Source organism: Dromaius novaehollandiae, chromosome 3 (assembly GCF_036370855.1).
Source record: "Dromaius novaehollandiae isolate bDroNov1 chromosome 3, bDroNov1.hap1, whole genome shotgun sequence".
In the NCBI taxonomy this organism is placed as follows: Eukaryota; Metazoa; Chordata; class Aves; order Casuariiformes; family Dromaiidae; genus Dromaius; species Dromaius novaehollandiae.
In genome coordinates this window covers 75629449-75644286 of record NC_088100.1, presented here as the reverse complement: position 1 = coordinate 75644286, position 14838 = coordinate 75629449, and the positions used below count along the sequence as shown (strand labels likewise).

The 14838-nt window shown below is 41.5% G+C and overlaps 2 protein-coding genes across 8 annotated transcripts in view; one reads left to right on the top strand and one right to left on the bottom strand.

Annotated features, from left to right (window-relative positions):
• Positions 1-6255, bottom strand: part of MAP3K4 (mitogen-activated protein kinase kinase kinase 4) — an 82054-nt gene extending 75799 nt beyond the window's left edge. For all 6 annotated transcript variants that reach the window (XM_026109817.2, XM_026109819.2, XM_026109822.2 and 3 more), the window contains exon 1: positions 6129-6255. In XM_026109817.2, the coding sequence (XP_025965602.2) occupies positions 6129-6199 (71 nt within the window). In that variant the 5' untranslated portion in view covers positions 6200-6255. The remainder of the gene's footprint in view (positions 1-6128) is intronic.
• A 38-nt stretch (positions 6256-6293) lies between these two features.
• LOC112988963 (plasminogen-like) overlaps positions 6294-14838 on the top strand; it is a 47572-nt gene continuing 39027 nt past the window's right edge. The window contains exons 1-2 of one of the 2 annotated variants that reach the window (XM_064509218.1): positions 6294-6403; positions 7533-7604. The gene's annotated coding sequence lies outside the window, so the exon portion shown is untranslated. Of the gene's footprint in view, positions 6404-6979; positions 7605-14838 lie in introns of those variants that run through there. The other variant, XM_064509217.1, reaches the window with a different exon arrangement.

Here is a 14838-nt window from a genome sequence, read left to right as displayed (position 1 = left end):
AAAATCTGATGTTTCAAGAAACCAGAGAGAGGATCAGACAAGTTAAAAATAAACTAAGAATGCAAATTAGTATTCATCACATCTTTTTATTGCAAGCAGATATAAGAGCTATTGAGGCCTACTTAAATGATATAAGGAAATAAATTTTCTTCCACAAGTTTTATCAACTAGAAATAAGTACAAAAAAATAAATAAAATAGAGCTCTAACATTTTTTGGCAGTTCTTCATGTTCTCATCTCAGAAAAAATAAGAGTCACATTCCCTGTTCTTTTTCACTAGTAAAATTGGAAACAGAAAAAAGCTTAACTAATGTTTCCATCCTGGATTATTTTAATTTCTTATACAAACTTAAGATTATGACATAGTAGCATTCACAGAATATACATATACATTCAGATCTGAGCTTTTTTTCCCCCATACACAATGACATTATTTAATGAAAGCCATACCAAAGGTTATTTCAAAGAGAAAGAGTATCAGACCCATTTCTATTCCATTTTAATTCTTCTGACATTTCTCTGTAATACGTGAAGAACATCTGACAATGTTGATGGGTTTGTCAGGTTTCCAGATCCACATTTAAACCTTCCAGGTGAGGTGCTACAAACGGATCAGAGGCTAGAAGAGTAGAACAGGAGCTGAGAGCTTCACACAGTCCACCTAGTATCAGCTCTCTTCTCTTCCATGCACCAGAATGACTAATGCCAAAATGTTAATTGGTTTTGGTAACCAGCTTCATCCTTTGACTTCCACGGATCTAGTCCTAATTTTCGACCCCAACTTTATCCTAACCTGTCTCTGAGGAAAAATACTTTTTAAAATCAATTTGTCCAAGAACAGCACTTCTTTATGGCAAGTTCCAAAATTTTTATGCTTTCATCACTAAAATAAAGAAGGTTGAGCATTATATAGCACATTATAAATCCAAAGGATAACTGGTGATTAAGTTGTTGGCATTTGCACAAATCGGATGCCAAGGTCTCAAGCTATATATCCCAAAAATAAGGAATATTTAATTAAGAACTATGAAAAATCTGATTCTGACAAATCTGGATGGATTTTTGGGAAAATTTCTGCCATACCAGGAAGTTACAAAACACCAGGAAGAGAGATACTATGCCAGAAAGTGTTAGGCTGCTAGGCTCAACTAGCAGTACATCATATGGAACAGTGATAGATTAGGAACAACACAGACTTACACAAAAAGAAGGGGATAGCAAATTCTGTAATAGCCATTAATTTTCATTCCATGGCCTTTGGTTCCCCCTATTCTCTTCCTCCAAACTCTCCCATGCACAAACTTCACTCTTACTGTAAAAGTCCCATTCCAAGAGTAGAAAAGCTATCAACTGATCTTCACCCCAATGAAGTCAAAGCCTACAAGAACCTTGAAGGTGAAGCATTAGAAGTTAAATACATTTTTAGTGGAAGCTGGTGGCTAAACACTTTGTAAATCTGGACTACCAGTCCACGATCTTTGCAAAGCCTGGGTAACGCAATGGAGCTGCAGTACTCTTTACCATTTGGAGCATCCCAAGCACTGAAGGTTTCATGTCCAAGGACACTTCTACAGTGCAGCCAAGAAGTAACAGAGATGTTTGTAACTGTGGTCCAGTTACCACTTACTGGATGGATGCTTTACAGCTAAAATGGTAAAGAAAAAAAAAAAAAAAAAAAAAAGTGAATGGCTGAATAAACCATACATGAATACCAGATTAGAAAGCAACACATGGCAGTCACCACTATTACATGGTAGAGGGATGCAGAAGAAACAGAAGAAATTTTATTCCTTCTACCTGATGACAGTAGGAGATATTGATCAGGGCAATAAAGTTATACACCATCTTGTCTGGAATCCATAATAAAACAAGCAAAGGTTCATGGCAAGCTGATGCTATTTTACATACAGAGTGCTTGGATTAGACATGAGCTAACATTTTAACATTTGACAACTCATTAAGACAGACATAGACCTTTCTCATTAGGAAAGACATAGACATTCAAACTTGGATGTTAAGGACGAGTATTCCAATCCAGCTTTACGTTTGCAGTAGGGCAAGGATGAGCCAAGGACGAGTATTCCAATCCAGCTTTACGTTTGCAGTGGGGCAAGGATGAGCCTAGGACAACTTTAAACTTTTTTAATGAATAAGCTTATAATTTATTTTTTAAAATTAAAAAAGAGAAATTCCATTACCAGTTTATGTGCAGCATCAAGCCAAACACTTAAGAGCTAACAAAAAGTAAAGGAAACTAATAGTCCTGCAAACATAAATAGCACATGTGCCCACATTCAACAATATGTCTAACTACACAGCTGAAAAGCAAAAGCTGAGATACCTGCACCTTTCCATGCTGATCCAGGTCAACATACTATTTGACTAGCAGTGGGCAGTGTAAAAAACTTGATGAAAAATATATTTAGAAGTCTAATAGAATGGTTTAGTATATAATTTAAGGAATGCTGTTGTCACAGATGCAAAACCTTCATAAGCCTTTAAAACTCCCAATTCGTTTCCTGAAATAAAAATTACTGCATATCCCTCATCCTTTTAAATTCCATAGATGTTTTTCATCTCTGCATGGTTTGCATTCCACAAGAGCCAATATCACTAGCTTACATAATAGTAAAACCAACCTTGACACAGACAGCACTAATTAAGACATAAAAAACAACTCAAGCAGCCACACAACACAGACTAATCCTTGCTGCTACAAATGCCAAAGACATCTCAACCAGCACTTCGTGTGTGTGCGCGTAGGTGCAGCAGTCAGTCATTCATCTCAATCTTGCACATGTAAACAAGAAAACGTAATACCTGGAAAAATAGAGACTACATCCTACCTCAAATACATGAAAATAAATTTAAGAAAAAAAAGATGATAAAGCTCTACACACGTTAATATTCCAATTGAAGCTGTGATCCTGGGAGAATAAAATGATTTTAAATGTTTCACCACTGATACACTATCAGTCATACAGATACAGTTTAGCAAGAAGAAAAACATGTTAAGCACAATCCATGACACGACCTCAGGCTTCCCCCAAACAACAAATGCTGCATTACTGACAGCCCAATTCATTGTCATCATACAGTCAACAAATCTGATAGACAGACCACTGAAAAATTCCCCAGCACAGAGGGAGCCTCCACATCATTCAGAATTCTGTCCTTTATTCATGGTCCTGCTCCTTCCTTCACCCCTTGCACTGGATGTATGCCAGGAGAAAAGAGGGCTACAAGCAATTAAGTACAAGTGAGAGTAGCCCTACGGCTTTGGATTTGCAGTGGCACCAAAATTGGCATCCCAACAAAGGAAACGCTTAAGGCTTCACTTTTCTCTGCAGTGGATTTTGTGCCAGAAAGTTCTTGGGAATGCCTAAGATTGGGATCAGAAGATGTAAAGCCTATAAGCCATAATCAAGAAGCGCCAAATACGTAACTGCTTTAACTACTGTTCTAAATTATGTAAGTGGAAACATCTTATCTTGGATACTTTTTGTTTGCTTGCTTTATAACAGCTGACATTTAAATGTGATTTCCTTCCCAAAACTTTTTTAGCAGCATCATTTCACTTAGACACTGGGCGGGCTGCAGTGATTATGGGTCAGTGCAATCCTCTCCCAAATTCAGCACCTACTCTTAGGTTCCCCTAATTATTCTTTGGCTTGGAGCTCCCACGCCTCTCTCCCCACCCCAAAGTGTATGTTTCAGGGAAGAAAGGAAGACCCAGAAGAAACTGTTTGCTTTTGGAGAGGCATTCTCAATCAAATGGTTTGGAACATCTTGGACTAGGAATTGTGTAATTCAAACAAAGCCATGAATAAATTGTATAAATGCAACAGTACATTTTATAAAACTAAGGTAAGCATATTCTGAGAACGTAGAAAATCGTTACAGGAAGATCAACACATTACTAATGCACAAGGCAATCTCACAACAATAAAGCAATCAACTCTCTTTTTTCAAAAAATGTAGGTGTACTGCTAATTATAATGACTGAGCTAATCCCCAACACAAGAAAATATGTTACAAAGAATGCATTATGCCACCGTGCTTCAGTGACAGACAGAAGAACACTTTATTGTAAGAATATTTATACTCCACAAACAGGATTGAAAGCCAACAGCCTGTTCCATGTCATCAAATACATTTCAGGCCCGTACATAGTCCAACAATTTCAACAAGATTCTGACTTTACATCTGCAAGACTGAATACCCAGTGATAACTCCAAAATTTAAATCTTTACTTATCTTGCAAAAGCTTCAGATACTCTTAAAAGTAATACAGAAATAAAGAAGTACTGCATAAAGCCAGAGAAACAATTCTGCTCTAAAGTAGATGTGAAGTCGGTACATAAAGTACATATTGAAATGAATCACAGTGGAGTACATGCAGTACCCTACACGAATTAAGGCTACCTAATCATTTTGAGACATCTCCTTCCCACCCACCAGCTCACTCTGAAACAACTAATTCAATTTTCATTTGCTGGGTAAGTTGCCACCACACTATCCACACCCACATCCGACTCATATAAACTGTCATTTAATAAGCAGAATCCAGTAGAGGTCAGAAGTGGCCCTAGACAGGAAATGCCTGGGTGTATTCCATTTATGTACTGCAGATTACTCTTCTGCATGTAGACGCACAGGTCTAGGGTCACACTGCTGTACACATTTACATCATTTTCTGCTTAACCTAAACTATTATTCTTTAAAGCTATTATAAATTGGAACCAGGAAGCTTATAAATTCACTTCCCCTACTGGCATTCATACATCATAATATTTCTGTTAAATCTAATTAAACTGTTACAAACCTTCTATTTTTGACAGTCTCATGAAATTAAAAAAAAAAGTAGTCATTAAAATACATTAATGGAAACTCAAAACAGTTACTGTTCAACTCCACAGTCCCAATCCAAACTTCACCACTACCTTTTTACTGTAAGAAACAGTAGTTTGCAATATCCAAGAAGGATCTCAGGAATATGACAGCATGAAGTTCTTCTGTACAGTGCACATGGAACACAATGTGCCTGACTATTCCCTTACAGTACTAATTGATCACACAAGTGTTTTAAAAAACGTTTCCTGAATGCCTCCTAGTGAGAAATGAAGTGCATCAACAGGATGTTATTTTAAAAGCAGAAATAATTGCCAGGGAATTAATAACATGGACTTATGCAACACTTCTACAGCCAGTTGGAAACATTAAACCATAAAGTAATTTGCATCCTCATCTCTCAGCAGGGCACAGATGGAGACTTGCAAAAAGCCAATCTGCAGGTCAGCACATTCAGGAGGTAACAGCAGTTGCAAAAAGCTCCAGGCATCATAACACTAGCCCTTGTGTAAGTTTTTTTTTTTTTTTTAAACTGTATCTTCTGACAAATACCAACTGCAGTATTGCCAGAAGCAACACTTCACAAGAGGTGTTTGCTCCAAGACCCTACCGCTTTATCCACGTACTAGAGAAACCCTAACTACCTGGTTTTAATCATGCCGCTGCAAAACGGGATGCCCTTCTAAAAGGCAGTATTTCTGTCACTGCAGCTCACAAGTCAACAAGCACAGGTCACACTCTGCCAGCCTCACGGGGGGAACTAGAGCAGACATTGCCCTCCCCTCCGCACACTTCTGAACGACCGGCTCCGGCCCTGCCTGCTGGTAAAAGTTTTCCTGAGAGTTGGCCTAGAGAGTTCCCAAGAAACGCTTGTTTGCTCTTGCTGCTCAAACGGGGGGGAGGGAAGCAAGCGATTTGTTTATCAATGCAAAGCGCCCACAAAGTATTGCCTTACCCACCGCAGCCACTGGAGATTTCTTATCGAAACAGTTTCTCACTCGGGGGCGCTTTCGAAAAGCGCTGAAGCAGCAGCTGGAGCTTTTGCACCGCAAAGAGACCGGGGGGGCGGGCCACGGACAGGACACCCCGGACAGGCAGCGCCGCGGGCCCGGCAGGCTCCCCCCGGGACGCGCCCCGCGCTGCAGCAAAGGCGGCTGCACCGACACCCGCCGCGGCGGCCGCGGCCCCAGGCCGGCGGGGGGAGGGGGCGCACCCGGTCCCCCCCGCCGCGCCGCTCTCCGCGCGCAGGTCCCTATTTGGCAGCGCCGGGTACTTACCTCCCCGGCGGCGGCGGCTCTTCCATGGCGGCAGTAGCAGAGACCAGCGCGGCGGCGGCGACGTCTCTCATGCATGCAGCGAGTCCGGCATGGCGGCGGATCGCAGTGTGCGGCCCAGCCCGGCCCGCTGCGGCGCTGGGGATGGAGCGGAGGAGGAAGGGGAAAGGAGGGGAGGTCTCTACCCAGCTGCGGGAATCCGGCCGCGAAGAGCCGCCCGCGCGGCCGCCATCTTGAAAACAGCCTCCTAGGGCAGAGAAGCCGGGAGCATTGCTACGGTGAGCGAGGAGGGACCAGCCAAGCCAGAGGCGCTCACTCCGTCGCCGCCGCAACGCGGCGGGAGAGGGTGGTGGCGGCGCTGCGCGGGCGGAGGCCGCGCCACCGTCACGGGGGGCTCCGCGCTCCCCGCCCGCCGCCGCCTGCCAGCCGCACGGGGCGGTCCGCAGCCGTGGGGCGCCTTTCCGCCCGCTACCGCGGGGCGCGGGGGGCTGCCTTCCTCTCACGCGGCAGGGAGGGGGCGACAGCAGCGATGAAGATGGGGAGCGCGGTGAGCACAAAGCACGCCCCGCTCGGGAAAGGCTGCCAGCTATGTGTGGTGGGGGAGGAAGGGTGTTTCCTCCTCGCCCCTGGGGTGACTCCAGCTGCCGGGACGGAAAGGCAGTGCCGCAGGTTGTCCGAAATACACGGGAAGAAGGAGCCGCGCTCACCCCAGCGCCAGCTGGCTACGCAGCGGTTTATATGAGGAGCTCCTTGAACACCGGAGGGGGACGATGCCCACCTCAGCCGCGCTGCCCGCCGCCCTGCGGCCCCGCTCCAACGGCTGCCGCGGCTAACGGCTCCCGCCGCCCCTGCGGGGGGAGGGGCAGGGAGCGGCCAGCACAGCGCCGCGCCGCGCCGCAGGGGCCGTCCGGGGGCTGCCGCCGGCGAGCGGGGAGCGCGGGGCCGCTGTGGAGGTGCGGGAGTGGCCTCGCTCCCTGCGGGGCTGCGGAGAGCCGCAGGGAAGCTGCTGCCCGTGCAGCCCCGGTTCTTGAATTCACATCCCGTCTGGAGGCAGGCCGTGGTGTCCCCAAGGGGAACCGGCGGTCCGCGGATTTTTGTCCCAGAGAAGATGGCTGTGAACGGGCTATGCGAATGTACTGATCAAGGACAAATTGTCCGGCTTGTCACAGTGATCCCTGTTGCCCCAAGTAACACCTCAAGTCTGGGCAAGCACGTGAAACAGGTCTCTCAGACCCTGAGTGTATGGGCACCTGCACAGACAGCAGGGAAGAAGGAGGAGCAGGGTAGTATGATAAAAATGCTGTAATCGGTTAATTTGCTCATCCGTGTCTGACAGTGCTCTCACCAGGAACTTGTGGGGATACAGCCCTGCCTCACACCGCAATATCTTGTGTTTTATTTGTTTAGGTTTTCTGAGGAAACTATGCTGATCAGACTGTGCTTGCTCACTCCCTCTCCATCAGTACCATCACAGCTCAGGTAATTTATAAACCTGTTAGCTAATGGCAACCCTAATTCACTATGGGTGTCAGGATCCCAACAATTTTAAGTTCCAACAAGCTCCATGAACATCAGCAGCTGCAGATAGGAGAAGAATCTAAATTAGTGATTAATGAAGGACTGTGTTATTTATCTGAGCAGTTATTGGCTCTGGTTGGCCTGCTTGCATGTTGATCAACACAGTGTGTACTCCAAATAGTTCAAAGATCTGGAAAGCCAGAACTTCTGTAAGAAAGCACATGGAAGAATGAGCAGATAGTTGCAGAGGTGAGCAGTTGTAGGACACAACTTTGCAAAAAAAAAAAAAAAAAAAAAAAAAAAAGCAGACTTCATTTATTCTGCTGCTCATGGTATGGCTTGTTTCATTTTAGAACCCCAGTCATTCTAAAGCCTACAGCAGTGTTGTCCGTCAGCTTAGAACAAGCACTGAAGTCACATTATCCACTTTGAAACACAGGGAGGAAAAATGTAATTTCCTGAACTCTAACTTGGCTGGAATACCAAAGTTAACACCCTTAGAATGTAAAAAAGTGCCATCAGTTATATAATTGTTATGGGTGGTGAGAGCTTCATCTTCTGCATTTAACAGGACTGGAAATACAGCGGCAAATTCTGGCATCAGTAATATGCTATATAAATGGTATATGTTATGTTATTTCTGAAGACTGAAATTTAAACAGAAAGAATTGAAATCAGCGCCAGATTCTGCTTTATGCTCAGCTGCTTCATTAAATTAACTGTCCAAGAAATTTACACAGACTGAACTTCATCAGGCTAGAAATCTGTGTCTCTGTTCATGATATAGAATTATCTATGTATTCATCCACGTTTAAGCAAAGTAGTCTCTACTAATTGATTTTAGAAGGCCCTTTGAAGTAATAGAAGATTTTTTTAAAAGCTGAAATGGAGAAGATACTGCTATTATGCAGTCATCATCCTTATTAAATAACATACACTAAAACCTGGAATGAGATGAGTAGCATTATGCAGAAAGCCAGTTCCCTGCTCTCTACAGGTCTAGAAAAAAGTAAGTGGATCATCATGATCCTGGTGCAGAATTTTTACTTAAGATTATATCATATAATGGAAAAAAGCAGTATTTAGCATGTTAACCATTTTGTGGTCAAATACATTAGCTTGAAAACAAAAACCGGGCAGATGCACTCAATACATTCCTACTAATCTGTCATCGTAAACAAAACTTAGAAACCATAGATCAAGGAGGTCTACATTAGAAATTCTGAAGCGCCAACCTAGTGAACACATTTTTTATCATCTCCATAAAAAAATAAATTTTCTAAATAAAAGCAAAGCTGTTAATTTGACAGTATGCACAGGTTTTTTCAGTTTGATTGCAAATAACAATGGTTCAGTGTCAGTGATAAAAGCCATTGCTATGCAGTTATTTCAGCATTCTTTTCAGCTATGTTATGGACCATCATCTGATACCATCTTTTCAGCTATTTGCTGGGCAGAAAAGTTTTTATGTGAAAATTTACTGTGAAATTTTTCAGTTTCTTTGCTTCTTCACTCAAAACAATCACTGTAATGGTAGACTGGAAGCACAAAGTTTTCATTATCTAGCAAAAGCACTTCAGTTCCACTGTTCCACTGTCTTTTGCCGTGGACGTGAGGACATGATAGTGTGGATGCCCGGACGTTCCAGGTGTCCATGACAGAAGTTGAAATAGGGATTCTGCCACCACTTTCTATATGAAGATGATTTACTGAGGCAAATTGGGGTCCACCTCTGCCTCCCAAACAAGAGGTACAGAACAAACTGCCCTGCATTCCTCTTCCTCTTTTACTTTAGGGCAGCCCAGCGTGTTGATTGCATCACATTCTTGTGGTATAACACAGAGAATACGCTAATACTACAGATAACTAGCCAAGCAAAGCAAGGTCATACGTTTGATACAATGACATTTCTCTGTCTGCAATAGGCTGCGGTGAGCAGCAGAGCTTCTGGTATCAGAGAGAAAACTGTAACAGGAGAGATTTATGGATGGCCTATAGGGAACTTGGAAGGAAAGGGAAAAACTGAAGAAATGGATGGAGCTGATGATACAGAAAACAGCAGATGACACAGGACTATCAGAGCCTATATAGAGGTAATATTTAGCAAAGGCATCATTTAAACAAGCACAGACATCTTACAAAAATTGATATGTACAGAATTCTTCTAATGATTTTTGCCTCCATTTAAGGAATGTCTTTTTAAATCAAAGAATCCCAGCCTGCCAGTTCATGAGTCTAAACATATCAACAGTGCACTGGTGCATGGAATTTGGTAAATGAGATTGTCCACTCTGGCTTCACTGCTGGAACGGAGAAAAGCATAAAATGGAAACAGCACAATAAATGATGTCTTAATCTATCTGGAAGTTCAGTTGTGATATTAATAGTCTTAATGGATTTTAGATGCCTGAGGTGGCAATTAATCATGACCCCAAAATTCTAGGTTGAAAAAAGCCAGGCAACTGTCAAAACAGGCAGACTTCTTTCTGTTTACCTTCTGGTTTCTGAACTTTTAGATTGAATTTGCTTCATGTTTTCAGCTTTTTTTCTGCAGCCGTGTGGGTTTATTTGTTTTTAGCAAATACTGAGATTGCTTAGGCATTGCTTTTTATTCCAGGAATGTGTTTTTTCTTACACCAACAGTTCTAGAATTTGCAATAAAAGTGTAAGAGAGGGCAATAGCATCTTAATAACAAAAAAATTCTTTCAAACAGCTTTTAAAATTTCTATTGAAAATGTCCTTTAAATTTCTTTCTATTCATGAGAAATTGATTCTGTTACTCCTATGTCCTCATTCCATCAAGAGTATTGGACAGGACTGTACATGCAACTGTGCTTTTGTCATTTGTGAAACCTACAGCTCTTTTCTATATAGACAAAAATACTAATGAAGAAAAAGAAAAATGTGTACATGTAGGTTAATAAATATGAGTTATAAGAATATCTTTCAAATTGTTTCTCCTAGTAACTGTCACAAGGCCAAACTTTTGCTTCACTTTATGAATGTGTTATCCAGAGTAAGGTTTAACTTCACTTCAGTAAAGGTATTGAACACAGTCAGTGAAACCTAGTAATCAAATGCTTCTGCGCTGTATACCACATTCAGAAATGTCATTCAAGACAAGAGCTGCTTTGTAGATTTAGTTTTTCCTTCCATTAAGTTATTTGTTGCAGTTCTACTGGTAGTGGAAAAAAGTAAGTTAAACACAGTACCTTCAGCAGTAGATACTGGAAAGCAGTCTAGTTAAGTGTACTTGGTCTAGATCTAATTAAGAGTGCTGACGATAGAATTTTCATTTTTTTCTTGGGCATAGATTAGAAATGCTCTTCTGCAATGCCACAAAGTAGTAAAACATGAACAATACCTAAACTTAAGATCTAGAAGACCTAACCTGACAACCTGTCTTTCTTACTTAGATTTTGCAGCTATTCCAGATCAAAATGAAATACCAAAACATGGAAATATGCAGATCTTTCCATCTATAGTTATGTTGCTTTCACAGAAGATCAAGGCTGATTTTTGGAAAGAAATGGAACTCAGTTTGCAGTGTGATATAACTTGAATTTTGTCGCAGTTGGTTTGAAGTGTGAGCCTCTGAAAGAAATTAAGGAATCACATTGTATATACCCTTGTTCAATCATCTGTTATGACCATGATTCATTCACTTCAGAAGTTCACATCATAGCTGCCAAAGCTTGTTCAGCAGGATGGTTTAACAGCCATGCTATAATAGGAGCCAGTTAGTTTGATGGAGGTAGAGTTATTTCTGTCTGAACACTGTCAGCTCACATGCTGCATGTCAGATCGCACAAGGCTTGGTGTCATTAGCTCATCACTATTATAGGAGTATTTGTAAGTAATAGTAATATGTAGTCAGAAACATTCCTAGAGTTGTTGTCTTATCTCTTCAACTGGATTTTTTTTTTTTTTTTGTACTTCCTGTCCTAAAAAGCAAACTGTGTATAGTACTGCTTCTGCCACTATTAAAATGTCATGACCCACATAAGAGAACGGTGAACTTTGGTTGTGCTTAAAGCAGTATGATTTTACTGTGTAAAAGCCTGGTCTTAGGCTTAACGCTTGTACAGCTGGACATAGCTAAAATCACTGCCAGCTGCTTGAAGGTACTTAGACACTGGACACAGAAGTAGCTGTCCTTGGATACAGAGAGAGGGAAACTGTTTCTGAATCAATGCAGATACTGCAACAGTCTAGCTACAGTAGCTTATGTCTCCACAGGACCTTACTTTGGAACTGGGAAAATAAGCCTGAACTGAATTTAGCACTACTTGAACTTAGTTACCAGCACCAGAGCTGGTTGTTTAAAGCTAGCTTGGCTCCTGCTAAACCATGCCATAATTCTGTCTTGGATTATATCATAGACATACTCAGTGACAAGATGTGGGACATCTGTGAACAGGACTAAGTTCATTGCAGTGCTTGTCTATATGCTAGGACCTTTGTGTTCAATATTGCAATAGTCCATTTTCAAAGAAGCTCCATCAGAAAATTGGGGGCCATCCCCTGAAACCCTATCTTTTGTAGACCTGATGCATATCCAGCTGTTTTCTGGCTGTGCCTGATGGTGCAATGTAGTGCATCACTGCAGGCAGCACTCCATGCTTTCATTCATCTTGCAAGTTTGAACACATGCTCGTATCTGAGGTTTTAAACAGATGCCATTTATTTTCATCAGCCAAAACAAAATGTTCCAGACTGTTTTTTTTAAAATGCCCGGTTGAGCAAGTGAGGTTCTTTCTATATCTGCCTTACACCAGCTGCATTATCCTGATACAAAACAGCTATAAGATCTGTATCAAACTTCCCTGCCTAGGGATATCTTCCATGGCTCCTTCTGTCCTCCTTCTGACAGACCTAGTTGTTCCTGCAGCCGAGCTGGTATGTTCCTGTACCCCAGCAGTTTCTGGCTGTTGCAACAGATGTATGGGGCTGTAAGCAGCCATGAGAAAATTTTATTCTTCATTTTAATGTTAATCGTTATCCTTGCAAACATTTATATACACGTCACTTCATTTATATGATAGGTGTGCTGAAATAAATAGGGCAACCCTGGGAGAACAGTTACTCATATATATAAATGTTTATAGGATCTATCTTGTGCTTCTGCTCTGAATCACCTGGAATAGTTTATCACCCAACATTTCACAAGGTGAGTTCATCTTTCTCAATTTAATCCTGTTGATGGCTCAGTTCCGGTGAACAGCAACAGGAACTGAGATGTTCTCCATTTGTCTCTACATCCCCCTAACTAGAGGATAACAAATTAGTAACTCTTTTTACAACTGTCAGTTGTCTCAAATTCTGCAGTGTTTCAGGTTTTATCTTACACTTTCATCTTTATCCACTTCATTGCTCAAAAAAAGCTGTTACCTCATTACAAACAGCTATTTTCATCCTTCTAAATGCTTACAGAGTTCATACAATATAAAACACTCTAAAGAGATGAATTACCTGTCGTCGTACCTTATTTAAATGTATCGAGAGTTTTTTATCCTCTTCATTCAAGTCTTATTGGCTCCTGTCACTATTTCTCTAACTGCTTTGTATCTCCTCTTGTACTCTTCCTCACAGGTACTGATGCTTATTTTAAGATGTTTCCATGCTAGGAAACATAGCACTTAAAATAACAACTGAATGTTGTGAGCTAATCTGCTTTCCTGGCAGCAGTACTCTCTCCGGCTATAGCCAGCTGAGGAACCTGGTTTATGACCCTTGTGTTAAGGAGCTGAGAGCTCTGTGACTTTCTTTGCTGAGCAGCTAGAGGAGACATAGCCTCCATGCATTCAGCACTTCCATGAGCCAATTCAGAAGGTGTCATGGATGTTAGTTATGAAGAACGCTACTTCTGAAACCTCTCTAGTGAAAAATAGTAGAGAAACGTAAGGGTCGGTTCTCTGGAAGAGCTATGAAAAGCTGGACAACCAAGCTTAACAGCTCCTTCACCCATTTCTTCACCCCTTCACCCTTTTTTCTCTTCCCTCCCCAGAGACCTTCAGCCAAACAAAACCCATATATCCCATAGGATTTTGGAGAGTCTCTTTTCCCTATCCATTTTGTATGATGGAATCGATACCTCCTTCTGCAAAGAATCAAGAGCACTACAGATCTTCAGGTGTCACATAGCATTTGGCTGGCCTACTTAGTTCCTTTCAGTGAGATTAGAGATTCTCAGGATCTCTGTGTACATTATAAATACATACTCGTTGTTGACCAGGTGATAAATTGTGAGACAATGTGTTAAGCCTACCTGTTTCTTTGACTGACACCTACTCTGTCCTGTTGCCTGTCTCTTCCAGGACAGATCTCTGAATCTTCAAGGTCAAAACAACTTTAAGAAGCTCCTACTTACTTCAAACAAAAACTCATTTGCCAGGTTTTGAGAGGTTGTCCTTCTTTCCCTGAAAGTGGAAATATTTCAGCATTGGCATGTATGTGTTTCATCTTGCTATTTTGAATTTGCATGTTAGCTAAAATAAAAAACTCAGTCTATTTAACCAATTACTCTATGAAGATGGAGTATTAATATTTACAGTAAAATTCAAGGGATAAAATTATTCCTGAACAAATGTTTTTGTTCATTAGCTTTTCTTCCGGGGATGCAGAAACTTCTTATGGAGCTTTGGAGAAGTTTATAGTTGCAGTGAGCACAAATCTTACCCCAGCCACATCTTCTTCTGACATCCTTCTTCCTCTCTCCCCACTTGTTTGAACAATGCTACATGTGTCCATAACAGTTGCAGAGGCTACACAGAGTCATGACTTGAGTACCTGACTTGACTTGAGAAAGTTTCACCTTTTGAGGGTGGATCTTCTGTGGAGTTTTACATCTTCCTCATAATCCTATTATCCCACATTTGGCATATCCGTTCTTTCTAACTTCTTGACTGAAAAATATTTTATGGATAAAATAAAATACAGTCTACTTTGACTATATTGACAAACATACAAATTAGATTTTCAAAAGCATCATGGTTACAGGGGTAAAAGGAAGAGAAATTTTGGGCAAATGTGAAAATTACTAGTAGGTATTATTGTAATGTAACTATCTTTTATCACTATAGCAACGGCGTTAGAGAAAGTGTTCTGGTTACAATTATGAGAGGATGCATCATTTTGCTTTTTTCCTAAGTTCATAATTTTCCAAAACAATTCACAATGAACCAACACTTTCTA